Source organism: Vidua macroura, chromosome 4, assembly GCF_024509145.1.
Source record: "Vidua macroura isolate BioBank_ID:100142 chromosome 4, ASM2450914v1, whole genome shotgun sequence".
In the NCBI taxonomy this organism is placed as follows: domain Eukaryota; kingdom Metazoa; phylum Chordata; class Aves; order Passeriformes; family Viduidae; genus Vidua; species Vidua macroura.
In genome coordinates this window covers 20,080,235-20,097,486 of record NC_071574.1, presented here as the reverse complement: position 1 = coordinate 20,097,486, position 17,252 = coordinate 20,080,235, and the positions used below count along the sequence as shown (strand labels likewise).

Here is a 17,252-nt window from a genome sequence, read left to right as displayed (position 1 = left end):
GATTTCTGTGCTATTCTTGCTTATCTGTGAGCTATTCAGACACTAGTTTTATCAAGTATTTCTGCTTTAGTGTAACTGGTTTTATTGTTTTAAGAAAATGTCCCTCATTATCAAGCTGATAGAATGTTTTCATATATCTATACTCTTAAATTACCTTGTCTGTTTCTTGCCCCCAGCCATCATCCGTAGGGGCTTTTGTAAAATCACTGGACACTTAAATTTTTTCTGTAAGCCAAGAGCAAGCTGATCAAATACCGTCTTTCATTTTGCGAGTGTGCCTGTTTGTATAAGTGCTGTGATGCCAAAACAGGGGAGGCTGTATTTTATTTTGCCAGGCTCACAGGCAAACACTCAGCTCCTGAAGTGTTTTCCAGCTGTTTTGTAGAGCTGGTGATTTCAGAGAAGCAGGGCATGTTTTGAGTAGGATTTTGCATCTGGAACTGTGGGGTTGTGCTCAGTCTCAGCACACAAGCATCCCACACTTCGTTGGAGCAGCTTGTTTGCCCCTTTTTTTGTTTGTTTGTTTTTTCTCTCAAAGGATAAATGTTTTGGTCTTGTTCCCTGATAAGGAGTGGGGGAGAGGAGCTGTTTTGTAGGTCTTGTTGGTGGACAGAGGGAGGCTTCCTGTTACAGAAATCTTCATGGTCTGCTTTCACTCCCACTAGGAATGTGCAGAAAGAAGACCGCACTCCCATGGCTGAAGAGTACAATGAATACAAGCAGGTTAAGGCCAAGCTGAGGCTGCTGGAAGTTCTGATCAGTAAGAGAGATATTAGCTCCAAGATCCTGTAAAGGAGGAGATTGTTTTTGCCAATAAACAAAGAAGAGAGAGCACCAAACAGACAAATGCATGAAATGGATGCAGCGGGAGCCTGACTGGGAGAGCTGAGGAGCTCCCTGGGAACTGAAGGGTCATTCCCAGAGGTAGGAGAGGGAGGAATGGTGGATTTCTGTAACTCTCTACATTTGCTGTTGCCCACTGTTTCTCCAGGCCTGATGCCCAAAATGGAGTTTGCCAGTGTAGGAGACACAACACTGCGCTCAGTGACTGCACTGAAGGGATCCTTCTGTATTGATTTGCTTACAGATCCTGTAATATTTACAATATCAAAGCCAGCCATGCTGTTCTTTTTTTCCCAGGATATAGCAAGAAGCAGAATAGGATTAATAACAATGAAATCATCAAATAGCTTCTACTTGAGTTGAACAGACAAGTGCCCTGACCAATCTCATGTTAAGGCACAAGTCAGGCAGCACCAAGACTGTTTTCTTGTAGCTACAGTAAAGATTTGCTCAGATTTTTGACCTGTTTGGAGTCCAGCATCTTCTGTTGCTCTACAGAAATGCTGTAATAATCTGGTCATCACCCAGAGCTGGTGTGAGTTGCAGTTTTGCCCAGGCTTGTGTTAGGTTTTCTTCCCACGTTTTTGATGCCCAATTCAACCAAAGTAGAAAGAAGCACCTGAATGTTTGGGATATTAAAGAAAATGAGCCATGCAGCCAGGTTCTTACCAGCTTGTTCTGCTTGGAGGGTGATACTGAGACCTTCTGACCACACTTGGGCAACAGGGAAGAGAAGAGGTTTCAAAAGCTTGGAAGTCAGAGTCCCTTGGGATTTTGGTGGTTGGTTAAATATCTAGGGTCAAATATGTTGTAGACATCTGGAAGACCCACCCCATTAGTAGGAATGTTCATTGTGATACGGACACCTGTGCCCAAGCTGAACAGTCCACACAGGTGTCCCACAAACTCACTCACCTAAATTTTCTTCTTTTGTGCACATCACGCCTGTGTGGACTGCAGCAGCAACACTGATAGTGACAGCAAAGGATGGGTTTTTCTTCCCAGTGTAGGAGGTATGGCAGTACAGAGGATACCATAGGGAACTGAGAGCATGGAGCTGTGCTCTACCTGTGGAATGTGCACCTGTCTCAAGTGCAAGCTTTGACAATTTACTGTTTCCAAATTTGTTTATGACTTTCAGAAAAGAAAGTCCTGGGACACCTGATTCAGGTGTGTCTTGGTTTGAAAGACAGGTATCTGCCAAGAAAGGCAGAAGCCTCCCTTAGAATGTAAAATGTAAACCCCCTCCCTCCAAATTACTATAATTTTTGAAATTAAGGGGCTCTCAGGCAAAGATGTGAGAACAAGAATGACAGTTCTTTACTAGTGTGTATACTAAAGCAAACAAACACCAACAACACAGCATTAACACCACACAGAACCAGGAACACAGTCCCAGCCCCCTCGGCTGCGGCACCCTCCCCTCTGGTGCAGTTCTGGGCACGGCCAGCAGGGGTGCTGCTGGCTCCCGGCCAGGCGGGGCAGGTGTGGTGATTACCCTGCGCCTGCAGGGGGCGCTGTGGCGCAGGCTTGGGGATCACGTGGTGGGTGATAGCAGCTCGGCTGATTCGGGAAGGTAGGGAAGACAGACTTTGCTCCACAAACCCCAGGGGCAGCTGATCCCAGTGCCCCAGCAGGACTCTCAGAAAACAATGAGTAAAACAATCCCAGGGTGGTAGAGGAGATGTATCAGAAGCTATTCCAGAGCCATGGCTGGAACCATGGGATGTCTCAGCAGGCAGGGGATGCGGGGCTACAGTGCAGTGAAAGCTCGGAGCAGTGCCAAAGAGGCAGTGAGGGTGGGCCAGAGGAGCCCGGCTTCCAGCAGGGCAGAGAGGGGCGAGCTCAGCATCCTGGGCGCCTGAGCAGATGGGGACAGGTCCCTCTTTTAGTGAGGTAAGCATTAACAAAGTCTCAGTTCAGTGGCTGCTCTCACAAGGAGAAGGCTCACCCCAGAAAGGAAGAAGCAGTACAGGACAGAATCCTCCCAGCAGTAAGAACAGCTTGACCGTCCTCTGATGCTGAGAGGAAGAAAGTGAGACTAGCCACTGCCCCCACCCCTTTACTTGCCCAATTCTCACGGTATGTCTGCCCCTTGGAGAGAAATCCCGCCCCCCCCCCCCAGATGAGAGAAGTGCTACCAGATACCTGAGCTTGGCCACTTTGTTTTTCTTAAGTACCCATAAGTACCCAGTAGTTAATGGGGAAAATTATGGGAAAAATTCTATAGGTAAGAAGGAACAAAAGAAAATGAACCTAACCCCCAACAAGGTGCTCATGTCAAACAGCTGCTGCCTGAAGGAGAGAAAGGCCCCAAGTTCAGGGCTTCTGCCATCCTGGGACACCTGGGCTCACTCTCCCACTCCAGAGGCTTATGTACACCCCTGGTCTTCCCTGAGCCACACTCCACCCTGAATCCCAAGGGAGGGCACTTCTGTAATGCTTTCTTCAGCTCCCCAGGGGATCATTGCCAATGTACAGAAGCCAAATAACCAAGATGAACTCCAGTACTGGTGTGTCATGCATGTCACACCAGAGGAGCCAAAAGGACTCCCAGAACAACTTCTTCCCCTTCCTTCTTTATTAAGGGCAAGTGGGTTCACAAATACTTGTATTTAGTTTGTGGTACTTATGTAAGGGTACTTTATCCCCTTTCACTTGCTATGTGTGCTGTGTGTGTTCTTGCCAAAATTGCTTCTATTTTGGTCTCTTCAGGATCCCTTGAACTCTTACAAAGGTGGTCATGGGCTGCACGTGCACTTTGCTAATCAGGGTGGGTGTCCTAGTTTAGGGCAAATTGCCCCAGCTGGTTCAGGAAAAGATGTCCTTGGAGAAAAGTGGAAAAAAAATGTTTATTTAACAAGCAAAGCACTGACAAACATAAAAAATGAACAATACCAAACAATAAAACCTCTTGTTGTTCTGAAGTGATGGCAAATTCAGAAAGTTCTTTTTGTGGGGTGTAGCTCAGCTCGCTGCGTGTGTCTCAGTCCCTCTGGCACTGGAATGCAGTGTCCCAGCCCCGGTGGGCCACAGGTGTGAACTCCCAGTGTTCTTCTGAGATTTTGGTCCAAAGCAGTTTTGAACAGTTCCAAGAAAAGGAAAAGCCACAATCCAAGGAACTTCTCTGCCTCAGCTAGCTAAAAACTGACTAAAAGCAAAAGAGAGCTCTGTCCCCCTGTCCATTCTGCAGACAACACAATCCAGGAGCAGGATGCAGGGAGCCAGTGCATTTCTGATAACAAACTGCACGCTGCTTCTGCCACCCCCTTCGCTCTTGGAACCAGCCTTAAAGGTGTAGAACTTAATACCCAGCATAAACAGAACAGATGATTGGGGATACAAACATCATATAGTCATCCCAGGACACTCGGTAAGGCAGAGATGTGTTAGTGAAAGCACTTGGAATGGGGACTCATGGCTTGGTTTGGTTTTTTATTGATTGCAGAATTGCCTGTTCCATATAAAACCAGCAAAGACTGAATTTTATATTTCCAAACAGTCCAGAGAACTTGTGTGCTGACCTAGGGCTTGGCTTTTCAGAGGTGCTGAGTTCCCATCTCCTGAGATGGGATCTCCTCTGATCCTTGGTGTGTCTTAACTGGGCTGACAGATTGGATCAAAAAGTGCTTTGAAGGGAAGCCTTCAGAAACCCCCAGGGCAGCTGATCTCAGTGTCCCAGCAGGACTCTCAAAAGCAGCAAGCAGGAATGAGCAAAAATCCTGGGGTGGTAGAGGAGAAGTATCAGAAGCTATTCCAGAGCCATGGCTGGAACCGCAGGATGTCTCGGCAAGGCAGGGGATGCAGTGCAGTGAAAACTCGGAGCAGTGCCAAAGAGGCAGTGAGGGTGGGCCAGAGGAGCCTGGCTTCCAGCAGGGCAGAGAGGGGCGAGCTCAGCATCCTGGGCACCTGAGCAGATGGGGACAGGTCCCTCTTTTAGTGAGGTAAGTGTTAATAAGGTCCCAGTTCAGTGGCTGCTCTCACAAGGAGAGGCTTACCCCACAGCAGAAGCAGCAGCTCTGGGTTGGGCTCCAGTAGCAGCAGCGAATTCCTTTCCTCAGGGAGCAGCTCTGACCATCCTCCTCCAAAGCCAAAAGAGAGAGGAGAGCTGCCCCAGCTCTATCCTTTATCTGCCCAATTCTCTGCTTGGAGAGAAACTCCCAGATAAGAGAAATGCAATCTGATGCCCTCCTCCCCTGATCTTGGCTACTTCTTTTGTTTTTCTTAAGTACCCAGTCGTTAATCTTTCCTAGCAATTTATAGGAAAAAAATCTGTAAGTAAAAAGGAACAAAAGGAAAGAAACCTAACCCCCAACACTGTCCTTCAAAATCTATGTCACTGAAAGGGCAGGTTAAGTCCTACAGAGACCTCTGAGGCAGCTGAGGCCAGCACACTCTAGAATGTATTTTTCAGCTTGGCTGCCACAAGCACAAGAATCTCTCCGATCTTTTTCTGACAGTTCTCTATGTCCTTGGAGACATCACACCAGAACTCTCCGTGGCGAGGTTCAGCATTCTCACAGCACTTCCTCACCTCTTCTTGTTGTTCCTTTGTGCCATATTGGAGCTCAAATTTGTAAAAGAAGGTCCAGGCATCCCCCAGGTCAGAGTCTATCTTCACTGTGCAGTGGAACCACTCTCTGGCCTTGGTTATTTTATGCTTGCTCCAGAACAGCTTGGCCACAGCCAGCAGGACATATGGGTCATGTTCACACTTCTTGAGAGCATCCACACCCTTGGTCTTTCGTTGCAGCTGCGCTTCAAGGAAAATTGCGTCTGACCACAGCATTCCTGAATTGGGGCACTCTTGCAGTGCCTTGGCCATCAGACTGTTAGCAACATTCTTCAGCCCAGCTCGGTACTCCAAGCTTACAGACTCCAACCAGAGGTCTGGATTCTTTGGATTCTTCAGGCGAGACTTTTCCAAGATGGCTCTTGCTCTAGTCAGCTGCACGACTTTCTCCTCCAGCCTGGACAGCAAAAGCTACAGGGGTATGGAATGGGGGCACTTCTTCAACCCTTGATTATAAGCCTCCTGTACTTTCTCTACCAGCTCTTTTTGTTTTTCAATTTGTCCTTTAATCATCCACAGTTTGGGGAATCCCTCATAGTGCTTCAGGGCTTCCTCACAGAGCTCCTGGGCTGCAGCAATGTTCCCAAGTACCCATTCCAACTTCACAGACTTTATGAAGACCCTTGCTGTGGGAGCACTGCTGCGAGCTTTTGCCAGCAGCCTCCTTACTCTTTCAAACTCATTGTTCTCTGACTCGAGCTTCACAGGAGCCAGCCAGATCTCCTCGCTGTTGGGGTTGGCCTGGAAAGCCAGGGCCAAGATGCTCCTGGCTGCTGGCACATCTCCTGCCAGCCACTTGGATTTGACTCCCATGAGCAACAGCACCTCTGCTTTGGGACAGTGAGCAACAGCTCTCTGTAAAATAGCCTCAAAAGATTCTCTAGTTCCATGGTTCTTTTCAAAGTAGGCTGCTTGCAGCCACACACTCTTCTTGCTCAGGAAGAATTGCAAGGCATAGGCATGAATAGCTCGGGCACACTCCAGGGCATTATGAGCAACACAACTGTCTGTATCTTCCATCCAGGTGTGTTTCTGATCTTCTTCCTCGATCCCAATCCCAATTACAGCTCTCATGATTGCCTGGCACGTGGCCACACTTCCAGCTTTATCACATTCCTCAGCATCCTGTATGCACTGCTCTCTGTTGATTTCCACACCATTAGCCCTAAGAGATGTGATGGCTCTGTCAATGATTTTCTCTACCATCTGATTATTTCCATTGGCTTCCTCCAGTTTGGCAGCAGTAATCCAGATGTGACAATCCATGGGGATATTCTGGGCTTTGTTAAGGACTTTATGAGCGCTCTCATATGTCTCCAGCCTTGTCAGCACCAGCCACAGTTCAACACTGGTTGGACAGCACTCCACAGCCCAGCTCAGCATGATCCTGGCATCCTCAGGTTCCTCCAGCTCCATGGCTGCTTTCCACAAACGTACCGAGTTTGGAACATGCTCAAGGGCTTTCCTAAGGACACGTTTCTTGGCACGATGTCTGTCTACAGCTCTGCTGCTCTGATACAGATCTGCACAGAATGTGGCAGGTGCCACACAGCCTGGGCCCTGGCTGTATCTCCTGGCTGAAGTCGAGCAGCTTCCAACCAAACATCTTCACTCTTAGGGCACCTCTCTGTTCCTTTCATGATGAGGTTTCGAGCCACCTGGAGTTTGCCAGTGACCTCCTCCAGTCAAGCTGATGCTATCCAGGCTGGTGGATGATGAGGACTGGTCTCTCAGACAGATTTCAGGGCTTTTTTGATATCATCGATAGCTCTTCCGTGTGTGGGAATCATGAAATTCAGGTCTGTCAAATACCCTTTTGGGTCCACTACAGTCTGGCCAGTCACAGAGTCTGACACCTGGCTTAGCCTCATATCCATCAAGGTGTACCTGGTTTGGCCAGTCTTCCTCATATCCAATTCACCTGTCCCAGGTGTCATCAAGCCTGGTGTCATTCTTCCTGGGTATGGAGTATTCAAACCCCCTGGATACGAAGTATTCAGTCCACCAAATTGTGTCTGGCGTGGGTCCATGGAAGTGTGAGTCTCCTCTGACTGCAAATGCTTTGCAAAGAAGCTGCTGGGGACGGAAGTCAGCGTCTCATAACGAGGATTCCTCTGCCACTTGTTCCTGGCATCCCCAGCCTCAGGAATACTCAGCCACTCCTCCTCAGTAACCTCTGCTAATTTCCATTTCAAGACTGAGAACCACAGTTGAATTTTGGGTTGTTCCATACAGTACTTTTTTTCTTTCCTCTTTTTCTTGTTGTTCCCTCCTTTCTTTCCTGCATTCATCCATCTGCTTCTTCATCATCTTTCTCATAGGGGCCACTTGAGAACAGGCTCCCAGCATAGCCATTGAACTCATCATAGTTGGTGTCATTCAAATCCCCATCATCATCTGCTGTCTGGTTCTTCTTCATCTGGTTCCCCACAGTTCTCTTGCCCAGTAGGGTGTGCCGGTCATCCACAGGGTCGTTGGCATCGCGGGCAGGGCTGATATCAGAGCGGGTGGTGAAACCCATGGCTCGACGGCCCAGCCCTGGCAGGTAGCCCAGGGGCGTGGGCACACCCATCTTGTTCCTGATGGTGGCGGCAAGGTGAGACTGAAGCCAGACCAGAGCAGAGCCAGGAGAAGCAGCTGGGAAAGCGGCGGCAGAAGTGGTAGCGAAGCTAATTCCCTTCCCCAAACAGCAGCTCTGACTGTCCTCCAAAGCCAACAGAGAGCCTGCAGCTGCCTCAGGCCCATCTTTTTCCTGCCCAATTCTCGTGGTATCTCTGCCCCTCAGAGGGAAATTCCCAGATAAAAGAGGTACAACCAGATGCCCTCCTCCCCTAAGCCTGGTCAAGTATTTTATTTTTCTTAAGTACCCTGTTTTTCTGAAGAACCCAGTTGTTAAATGTTTCCTAGCAACTTATGGGAAAAAAAATCTCTAAGTAAAAAGGAACAAAAGGAAAGAAACTGAACCCCCTATGATAGTTTGAAAGCAAACCAGTGAGAGACCCCAAGTCAGAACTACAATTTACTAGGAAAATTAAAATAAAATGCAGTAGCACAAAAACACTGACAAGAGTCAGAATACGACCTGACACCCTGTCGGTCAGGGTGTTGGTAGCAGTCTTATTAAATGGTGGCTGCAGTCCTCCTGGAGTGACAGATGTGGTTCTGTTGAACCAGTGATCCTGTAGAAGAGTGTAGCTTTCCTGTGAAGCTTCAGTATAGGTGTAGATGGGCCTGGTCTTCCTCTGGGAATCCAGCAGAAAAAGGCTCCTTGTAGTGCTCCAAGTCTCAGATTATATCCAGGTAGGAATGCTTGGCTCCTCCCACTGGGCAGAGCATCTCACAATGGGATGATGTAATTTTATCAGTCATGCTGTAAGACTCAATGGCCCATTAAGAGAAGATATCCCCCTGGAGTCTTGAGGGATGGGTCTTATAAGAGATAAAGAACACTGTGGCACGCGGTTTTAACAGTTGGTAATAGAATAGATACTTTTGGTTACATCTTGCATTGCAACCTAAGACACCCCCAACAGCTGAGCTTTTCCCCTGACATATCTTGATAAATGCTATTATAGGCAACAGTCCAATTTAATTTTAAACTGATGAGATTGTAGCATTTTCTGATGCTTAGTTACTGCTGTTTACATGGTATATTGCTAGAATTTCAGATCGTTTCTATGAAATATAAGTACAGTTATGAACTTTAGAGAGTTTATATTTTTGAACTTTGAAAACTAAAAGTAACAAAACCTATTAATGGAGATTGTACATTAAAAGAAAAAAAAAAAACACACCTAGCCATCTCTCTTTTTGAACTGTTCAAGTCCTTTCCTATGTCCAAAAACAAAGCAAAACTTTAGCTGCCTCCTTGTGAAGGGAACTGCTAGAAAAGATTATCAGAAAGAAGTGAATTTTAGAATTCCAGTCCTGGAAAGACACATGCCAGTGCTGAACTTTATCCTGGGTTTGCAGATGCTGTGACTCCCTTCTCCCAAACCTGCGCAGGAGGAGGACTCCTGAGCACTGAAACGTTGTCTTTATCTCACACAGATGATTTAACTTCCCACTGACCACAAATAGCCAGAAATTATGTTTGCCCCACCACACCAAGTCAATCTAAACAAGAGCTGTGCATTTTGTTTGATGATTTGTCTGTGCCAACATCAATGATTATTAACTGGAGAACATTAAATACAAGACTGTGCTTTTTAAAAGGTGTGAAGTACTGTACAAAATTGTACTTTATATGATATAAATAAGCTGTTTTGTGTAAGATAACCTCTTTCCATGTCACTAGAAAGAACAAAGCTGTCTGCTGTAGGATGGCAGTAGGGTCTGTCAGGCTTCCCATCCATGGGGGCTGCCTCAGATGTGTCTGTGTTACCACATTGTGGTATAATAAATCATTAAAATGTAAATGCTGGCCATGAATGGGTTGTGCAAAAAATAAGATTGCATGAGTGAAAGAGGGAAAACCTGCCATTCCAACAACTTGCATTTGGTTTTATTTTGTTTACTCCTGAGTAAACAGTTGAACAATGGATGTTTCTGTTAATGGCAGTGAAATTAAAACATTTTTCTTTTAATCATTCTGCTGATACATTGGATGTTACTTTTGGTGTGTGCAAGTTTCGGAGCGTAAGTGCTGCCAGCCATCCTCCCACCAGAGGAGCCGTCTTTGGAGCTGTTTGCAAGTCCGTGATTGACTGCTGCTGCAGAGGTGAGAGCAGGGGAACCCGACCAAAATTGTTACAGATTGAGTAAAAACAAATGTCTGCAGGGATTCCAATACCTGGAGAAGTACAAAGTAACCCACAGGTGGTAGAAGGGGACTGAATGGGCCAGAGTGGGCCTGGTGCACCATTATTAAATGTGCTGATGGCTGAGCAGGATTTCCTGGGCTCCTCCTGTTTCTCCCTCAGGTGTTCAACTAAGGTTTTGGTGCCTTTGACTGCCACAATATGTGGTGTCAGAGGCCCTTTGCTTGGGGTGGAAGACACAGGAATTGGCTCAGAGAGTCCAAACTGGACAGCCTACCCCACACGCCCACTGCATGTCTTGGTGCCCTACATTTAGAAGATTCATGCAAAAAGCTCTTGCCCTAGGAGATTGGAGTGGATTGACATCTCCAGTTCTTGGAGAGGACAGTGAAGTTTCACCAACTTGCATAATCACTCTCAGCACGGAGAGTTGGAACGCTTACTGGACCTTGTATGGTTAGCAAGTGCATGATCCTTGTGCTTCCCCTTGGACACCTGCATGCAGGGAACCAGCTCCTAGAATAATGGATATGTACATACATCAAAGAACACATAATTTTGTAAAAAACTTGGTGTATAGCAAATATTTGGGTTGGCTGAATGCAGAAACCAGTACCAGGGTGGGTGTGGGTGCCTGACTGAAAAAAAATTGTTAACAATCCCTTTTCTTCAGACTGCATTTGGTGTACAAAAGCAACTTGGGAATGCATTCCTCAGCTAATGACACCTCAGTGACTCTAGACTTGGGTCTCTGTTTACATTATTTATGTAAAAGAAACTTCAAACTAATCAATGGTGTCCTTTTCAACACAAATGGATTGAAAAACATTATGTGTACGGTTTGTATTTTGTATAAAACAAGAAAATACAACTATTTGACTGCAGGTGTTTGGTGACAGCTTCTGTTCTGTGTGGGATCCTGCCAAAGATGGCTCAGCTCAATAAAGTGGCTCATAAAGTCCTCAACAGCCCTGCCCCTCCTGTCTCCTCCTCCTCAGCTGAACTTGGCTGACACTTCCTACTGGAAAAGAGATATGTGATGTATAAATATAAATATACACACATTTTGCATTTATATAATATATAAAACATATACACACCTCTGTAGTGTAATATGTGCTATCTACACTAATGCAATCCACTATATACACTAGATACAACAGTAGCTAGACCTTACACAATAATACAGGTCACACAGTAATGTGCACACATTACATTGTATATAAGAGGATATGTGCATATCCCTGTGTCTACATATGATCCATCCATCTAAACAAATAAGTATGTGCAATATGTGTGTCAAACCACATATGCATTTATGCAATGACTGAAGGCTGGTCTCAAGTCCAAGCTCTTCCTTGGAGGACTTCCCTTTGTCCGAGAGAGGACTGGGGGAGAGGCAACACTGGTGCCTGGAGCAGCCTCTCTCCTTTGCTTCCTGACACGGAAAGGCAGCCACGCCATCAGAATTAAACATCAAATTTATTGCATAATACTGTACTATGTACACACACATCGAAAATAAACATTTGATATAATTGTATATTTGTCTTCAATGCTGCATTAGAAAGAGGCTGGGGGCTCTCGATGTAGCCCACAGCTCATCTTAAAAAAAAAAAATAATCCAGAAGCCTAAAACCTTTTGTTACGAGGTGCAAAGTTCAATACTGTAAATTGAACATGGTGCATAAATACTATGCCCTAATAACAAGTCAATGTCAAAACCACCCTAGGCTTAAAATGAGATTTACATCAAAGTCTGAAAAATGGCAGGGGAGAAGGGAGAAAAATAATTCAAACTTCACTTAATGGGGCAGTGAGACTCAGGAAAAGAGGACAAAAGCTCTCCAATTATAAACGATAGATTTAGGTAGAGATTTTTCTACATTTTCAGTCTAATTCATACAGATTGTCCTTCAGGTCCCCTGGCAAAACAGCTGCCAAGTGAGAGGGCTGTTCTCAAACAGCAAAGTAAAGTAAGCCTAACTGCAAAGATCAAACCAGTCTCCAGACAGGGCTATCACTCAAATGGGGATCTTCTTTCTTTGACGTGATGAGACTGGAGAGATTGTACACACCTCCCACACTCACACACCCCTGCACTCGCACATCCATGCATACAGCTCCTCTGGACAAAGGTGGCAGCAGTAAAAGCAGCCACCTCACCTTGTACTGGAGTAACAGGCCTGTTGGGATGGAAAAAGAGAGTGGCTCACCCACCCAGACTGCAGACTTACCAGGAGAGAAACACAACACGTGGAAGGCATTTAGAGAAACCTGCTATCATAGGCAGGGTTTGTCCTTCCACAAGCCTGAACACAGACCTCACTCCAGAGGGATTCTGAGACTTCTTTGAGAAGCCTGAAAACAAAATTCAAGACAAGTGCGGAAAAACAAGCCAACCTCTGTCAACTACAATATTTTCCGTAAGACATCCTGGTGCAAAAAGACAGAACATCAGTAATGCACCACTCTGGGGTCACAAATGACATCCCAGCCCAGTACCATCCACCAAGGACTGAAGGGCAGAGGAGATATTTCCATTCAAAGCAAGCAAGAACCAGCTTGCATTTAAAAAGGGAGGGGAAAAGGGTGGGGGGACATCACAGCTTTTCAAAGAGTATTTTCAAACAGTATTTCATTCTGTTTCCACCATACCCTAAATGCAAAGGACATCAAAATATTTCCACTGAACTAAAAGAAGAGGTAAGAGTGTATGTGTATGGGGGCAACAAAAGCAAACTACAAGGAATTGCCAGGAGGGCAGTGATGTCATGTTGGAGGGGAAGCGACAGAAATGCCCACTGTACTGGTTTTGTTCAGTAGATGAAAAAATTCAAAGCAAGAGCCTCTCCCTGCTGAAGCCCCACAAAATGCTGGCAGCATCAGGCTGGGACTGCATCATCTCTATTATTATTATTTATATTTAGACCCCCCCCAAAAAAAAAAAAAGAAAAAAAAAAGAAAGAAAAAAAAAAAGTTCAGATCTATTCCCTTACAAAAATAAAGCCCAAGCCCATTGTTCTGTTGCTCAGCACCCAGGAGTCTGTGCCGGCCCTGCAGGGTCAGGCCAAGCTGAAGCCCTCGTAGTGGTCGATGGCCTGCATGAGGCGGGTACTGAGGATCTCCTTGCTGCTGTACTTGGGCAGGTCCAGCAGGTTGTAGCAGGTGTGAGCCACGGGCAGGTACTGCTCCCCACTGGGCGTCGACTGGATGATGATGCGCAGGCTGGACATGCCATAGATGGGAATGCGGTCACTGCCCGTCAGGAACACTGCGAGAGGCACAAGGGGAGACTGGGCAGGTGGAACAGGTGAGGGACCTCCCACCAGGGCTGCACCCACAGGCAAAGTTCAGCCCCACTTGCCTGGAGGGGCTGAAACCCTGACTGGACTCCATGCAGGGACTGGCTGGTGCCCAGGGGAGCTGCAGCACAGTGAGGCCAGTGCCAGGCACGAACATTGGCCTTTATCCTTCCAGCAGTCACAGAATTTGAGTGGCTGAGGTTGAAGTGACCTCTGGAGGTCCTCAGGGCCAACCCCCTGCTCAAGCAGGGCCACCTAGAGCCAGCTAGGTGGCTAGGACAGAAGGGAAAAAAAAACACAATAGAGGGAAGCCCCAGCTCTGACTAGCAGATATTGTCACTCATGCTGGATCACCCAACTCAATGCAATGAAGCTCTGCAGCCACTCCCACCCAAGTCTTTTAATTCCAGGAGATGCTACACCACTGCAAGATACTTACAGAGAAATTTCTTCTTCTTTTCCAAGGGAAATTCATGGAAGGTCTCCCAGAACATTCTCACAGTTGGGTGTGTGGCAGTGTAATCTCCCTTATAGACAGCGCTCTATTAAAAACCAAAATACCACATTTTCAGCTGGCACTAGAAAGCAAAGACTAAGCAGAACCCAGACCTGATCTTTTCTAGTATCTGACATTAGATCCGTGCCTGATAGCTTTGAAAGGGAACACAGGATGGGTGATAGGCAATGGCATAGATCAAAGACATGGCAAGGGCTCTCCTGACAATGTGAGGAAGGCAGACATTAGCCTAATCAGCTAATTACAACTGTGGAGAGCAATTCTGGAGTGCCTTTTCACAGGCTGAACTCATGAACAGGATCACACACTCTGCACTGTGAGTGACTTGCTCCACAGATTTTGAGAGGATACAACCCTTTTTGGGTGTCCAGACTCCCCTTTGAACCCTTTTGTAGTTTTTGCCCTTGTGCAGTGGAGTTTTACTGCAAAGGTAAAACCATTTGTGTCCTTCCTTCAGTCATCAATTTCATCCCTAAAAAAAGCAGATGGAAGTCCTTCTCCCTGTCCTTCCTCATCCTGAATTTCCTCCCTGAGCTTTATCTGTAGCAGGCTAGCACAGTGAGAAACTTTTCATGTGACAGCAAGGCGTACAAGGAGCATGATAAAAAAAAGCATTGTGGCTTATCCCATCTCCTAACACAGACTAATGCCCATCTCATGCAACTGCACAATCCTGGCACCTGTGCAAAACAAAAAATGGTACAAGAGGGAAGCTTTACCTCCTCCAGTTCCTCCCAGTTGTAGTTACTGTTTCCAACTATCATGGCCCTGAGCTCTGTGGGCTGGAAGAGTTCCAGGACCTTCCCACCACACACTTTCAGGAAGCCAGTAGAAAAGGCTGTGTACCACTCTTGGATGGAGAGGTTGAAGATGTAATTTACGTAGGCTTCGACAAATTCTTCCCTAATGCATTGAGAGAAAGCAGGCAAAGGAAAGCACTTTTAATTATATGTCTAGGCACCAGCACTGCCAGGTTTTCCTGCTTCTGGTTGTAAAGTGTTTTGCAAACACGAGTCTCCAGCAGGCTCAACCCACTGCCCTCCTCTCACCAAGTCACTGCAACATAGACAGAGTGCTCAGCAGCAAGTGTGTGTGCTTACTCCCTGGCAGTGGTGGCATGGGAGGTCCCCCAGGTTCTTGACCAGAGGAGTAAAGCTGAGGAGGTTTCAACTGGAAGAAACATTTTGGCCATTTGATGGAGTTCTCACCACATACACTATGCAAAAGCAGCAAGGGACAGGTGAGGAAGTAAAAAGGAAGTAAGGAAGCAGACTAACAAAACCGAAAACCTGGACTAAGAAATCATATGCCAATTATTTTCCAGTGCATTTGTTTTATTGTCATTTTCCCCATAGTCACCTGAGCATTAGGGCAATCAAGCTGATTAAGCACTTTACTGTTGCTTAATTCCTCTCCGGCTGTTATGGTCATGAACTCTGCATCAAGAGCATTTTATAAACTCCAAAGGAAAAAGGGAAAATGCAGGCATTTCCTACTCTGCATTTGTCAGTTACAGCAGTCCTGTCCATTCCTGGTTCCAAATGAACTTTCCTCACACGGGAAGGGCAGTGCCCACAGACATGCACACAACAAACTACTCAGGCCAAAGGGCAGCGAATTGGTCCCTGGCCTCTAAATGTAGAGGTGGAGGAAGTCATTAAGCACTGTAAGGTAAATTGATAGTCATGTCTAGACTTGGATTTAGAGGTTAGCTTGAGTTCAGAACTCCAGTCAGGATAAAGCAACTGAATTTTGGAATGTTAAGCTGGTGGAACTACACACTAGCCTTTCTCCTTAAGGATTTTCTTCCTTTGTTTCCTATCCTGACTTAATAAACAGTTCCAGTAGTTAACCCTGGTTCTCTTCCCAAGTGTTCTCAGCTACTATCTATGTTCCTTTGTACTGGATGGCATACAATAAAAAAAAGGCAGGTTTTCTTTTGAATGTATATGCTCAACCTAAAAACCTAAAGGGTTCTAACACTGGCATTTTTTATCTTTCCTTCACTGTTGCACAGTGGGTAGATTAAACGCTCCTCTGGTTTACCTGAAATCCATCTTCTCTTTGCAGGGAGACAGAAACCCATGTGAGTTTTGCATGGACGCAGTTCTTTAGCTGTGTAATTTCACCATTTTGGGGAGTAGTAAAGTAGGTAAGAAGTAACACAGACAAAGCTTTTGCTATAGCAGTGGCTTCAGACACATTCAAAACCCTTTTAAATAATCAGATTAATAGGAAATTACTTCATCTCCAGCCTTGCCAGCAAGGTCTCCAGCAATCCTAGTACAAGTCTCTAACCATGCTGCTGACTAGTCACTGGATCACAATGTTTTGCCAGCAGAGAAAGAATGTGAACATTGCTTCAAGTAATAAAGGCACTTGTAGAAATCCAATTACAAGATTATGGGAAGAAAATAGTTCAGCAGCTGGACAAAAAAAAGTGGGGGGGGGAGGAATGGTAGCTGTGCTAGTAATAACTCTGGGGTGTTCAGTCAAATGGAAAGGGATCCAAGTAGAGCAGGTCCTTCTGGCGCCCTTCTGGCTGTGATCAGGGATAGGAGTCAGGCTGTGCTCAAAGGAAAGTTTCCGGCTCCAAAATCCAGAGTACAAACAAGTCTGCCAGGCTCAGTTTTGTTGGTTACATACAGTTTCTCTGTAAGCCATCAGATGTATTAACCGGGGCCAAAATCATGTCTCAAATATCTACTTAAAATGAGAAAAACTACCAAGGGTCTAAATAGAGGCCTTTTATAGGAAAGATGTCAATCCAAGTGCATGGTACATTTTACAAACATTGGCGGAAATATGATGAAAACCTGATTTTTGTTCAAGTGACACTAGTGCCCAGTAACTTTTGAGCAACTGGTCTTAAAATTCGTTTGCAGTGACTGCTAATTAGCCCCCACATTTCCCTTCAGCCAGGGTTTCTGTGGCACATGACTTCACCACAAGCATGAATCCATCCCCACAGATGCCCCACTTGCCTATTGTCCTTCTGCACTAGAATTTTATCTCCATCTTCAATCAGGTTCTTCTGCTCTGTCACACCATAGCTTTCCCTGCAGATCTGTACAAAAACAGGCAATTAATTTTACCAGAAGTATTTTCCAGGGTATGTGCCTATAACAAAGACAGAGTCCTCTTAGCTGAAGACTGGCATGTAAAGGGTTGGCCAGAGACAACGGTACATGCAGAAACTTCTGTTCTCCAAGTACCCTGCGTGCTTCACCACCCTCCATCACCTACATTTGCTG

General features: G+C 46.0%; 2 protein-coding genes and 1 pseudogene across 5 annotated transcripts in view; 1 reads left to right on the top strand and 2 right to left on the bottom strand.

Annotated features, from left to right (window-relative positions):
• The window catches only part of FAM13A (family with sequence similarity 13 member A), a 131,486-nt gene extending 120,426 nt beyond the window's left edge, over nt 1-11,060 (top strand). For all 4 annotated transcript variants that reach the window (XM_053974872.1, XM_053974874.1, XM_053974873.1 and 1 more), the window contains one exon: nt 666-11,060. In XM_053974872.1, coding sequence (XP_053830847.1) covers nt 666-792 — 127 coding nt within the window. In that variant the 3' untranslated portion in view covers nt 793-11,060. The remainder of the gene's footprint in view (nt 1-665) is intronic.
• On the bottom strand, nt 5,234-7,988 carry LOC128805895 (pre-mRNA-processing factor 6-like; annotated as a pseudogene).
• A 579-nt stretch (nt 11,061-11,639) lies between the features above and the next one.
• The window catches only part of HERC3 (HECT and RLD domain containing E3 ubiquitin protein ligase 3), a 43,921-nt gene continuing 38,308 nt past the window's right edge, over nt 11,640-17,252 (bottom strand). Inside the window, exons 22-25 of the mRNA XM_053974876.1 lie at nt 16,983-17,065; nt 14,718-14,901; nt 13,921-14,023; nt 11,640-13,450 (exon numbers count right to left, since the gene is read on the bottom strand). Of these exons, the coding sequence (XP_053830851.1) occupies nt 13,242-13,450; nt 13,921-14,023; nt 14,718-14,901; nt 16,983-17,065 (579 nt within the window). The 3' untranslated portion in view covers nt 11,640-13,241. The remainder of the gene's footprint in view (nt 13,451-13,920; nt 14,024-14,717; nt 14,902-16,982; nt 17,066-17,252) is intronic.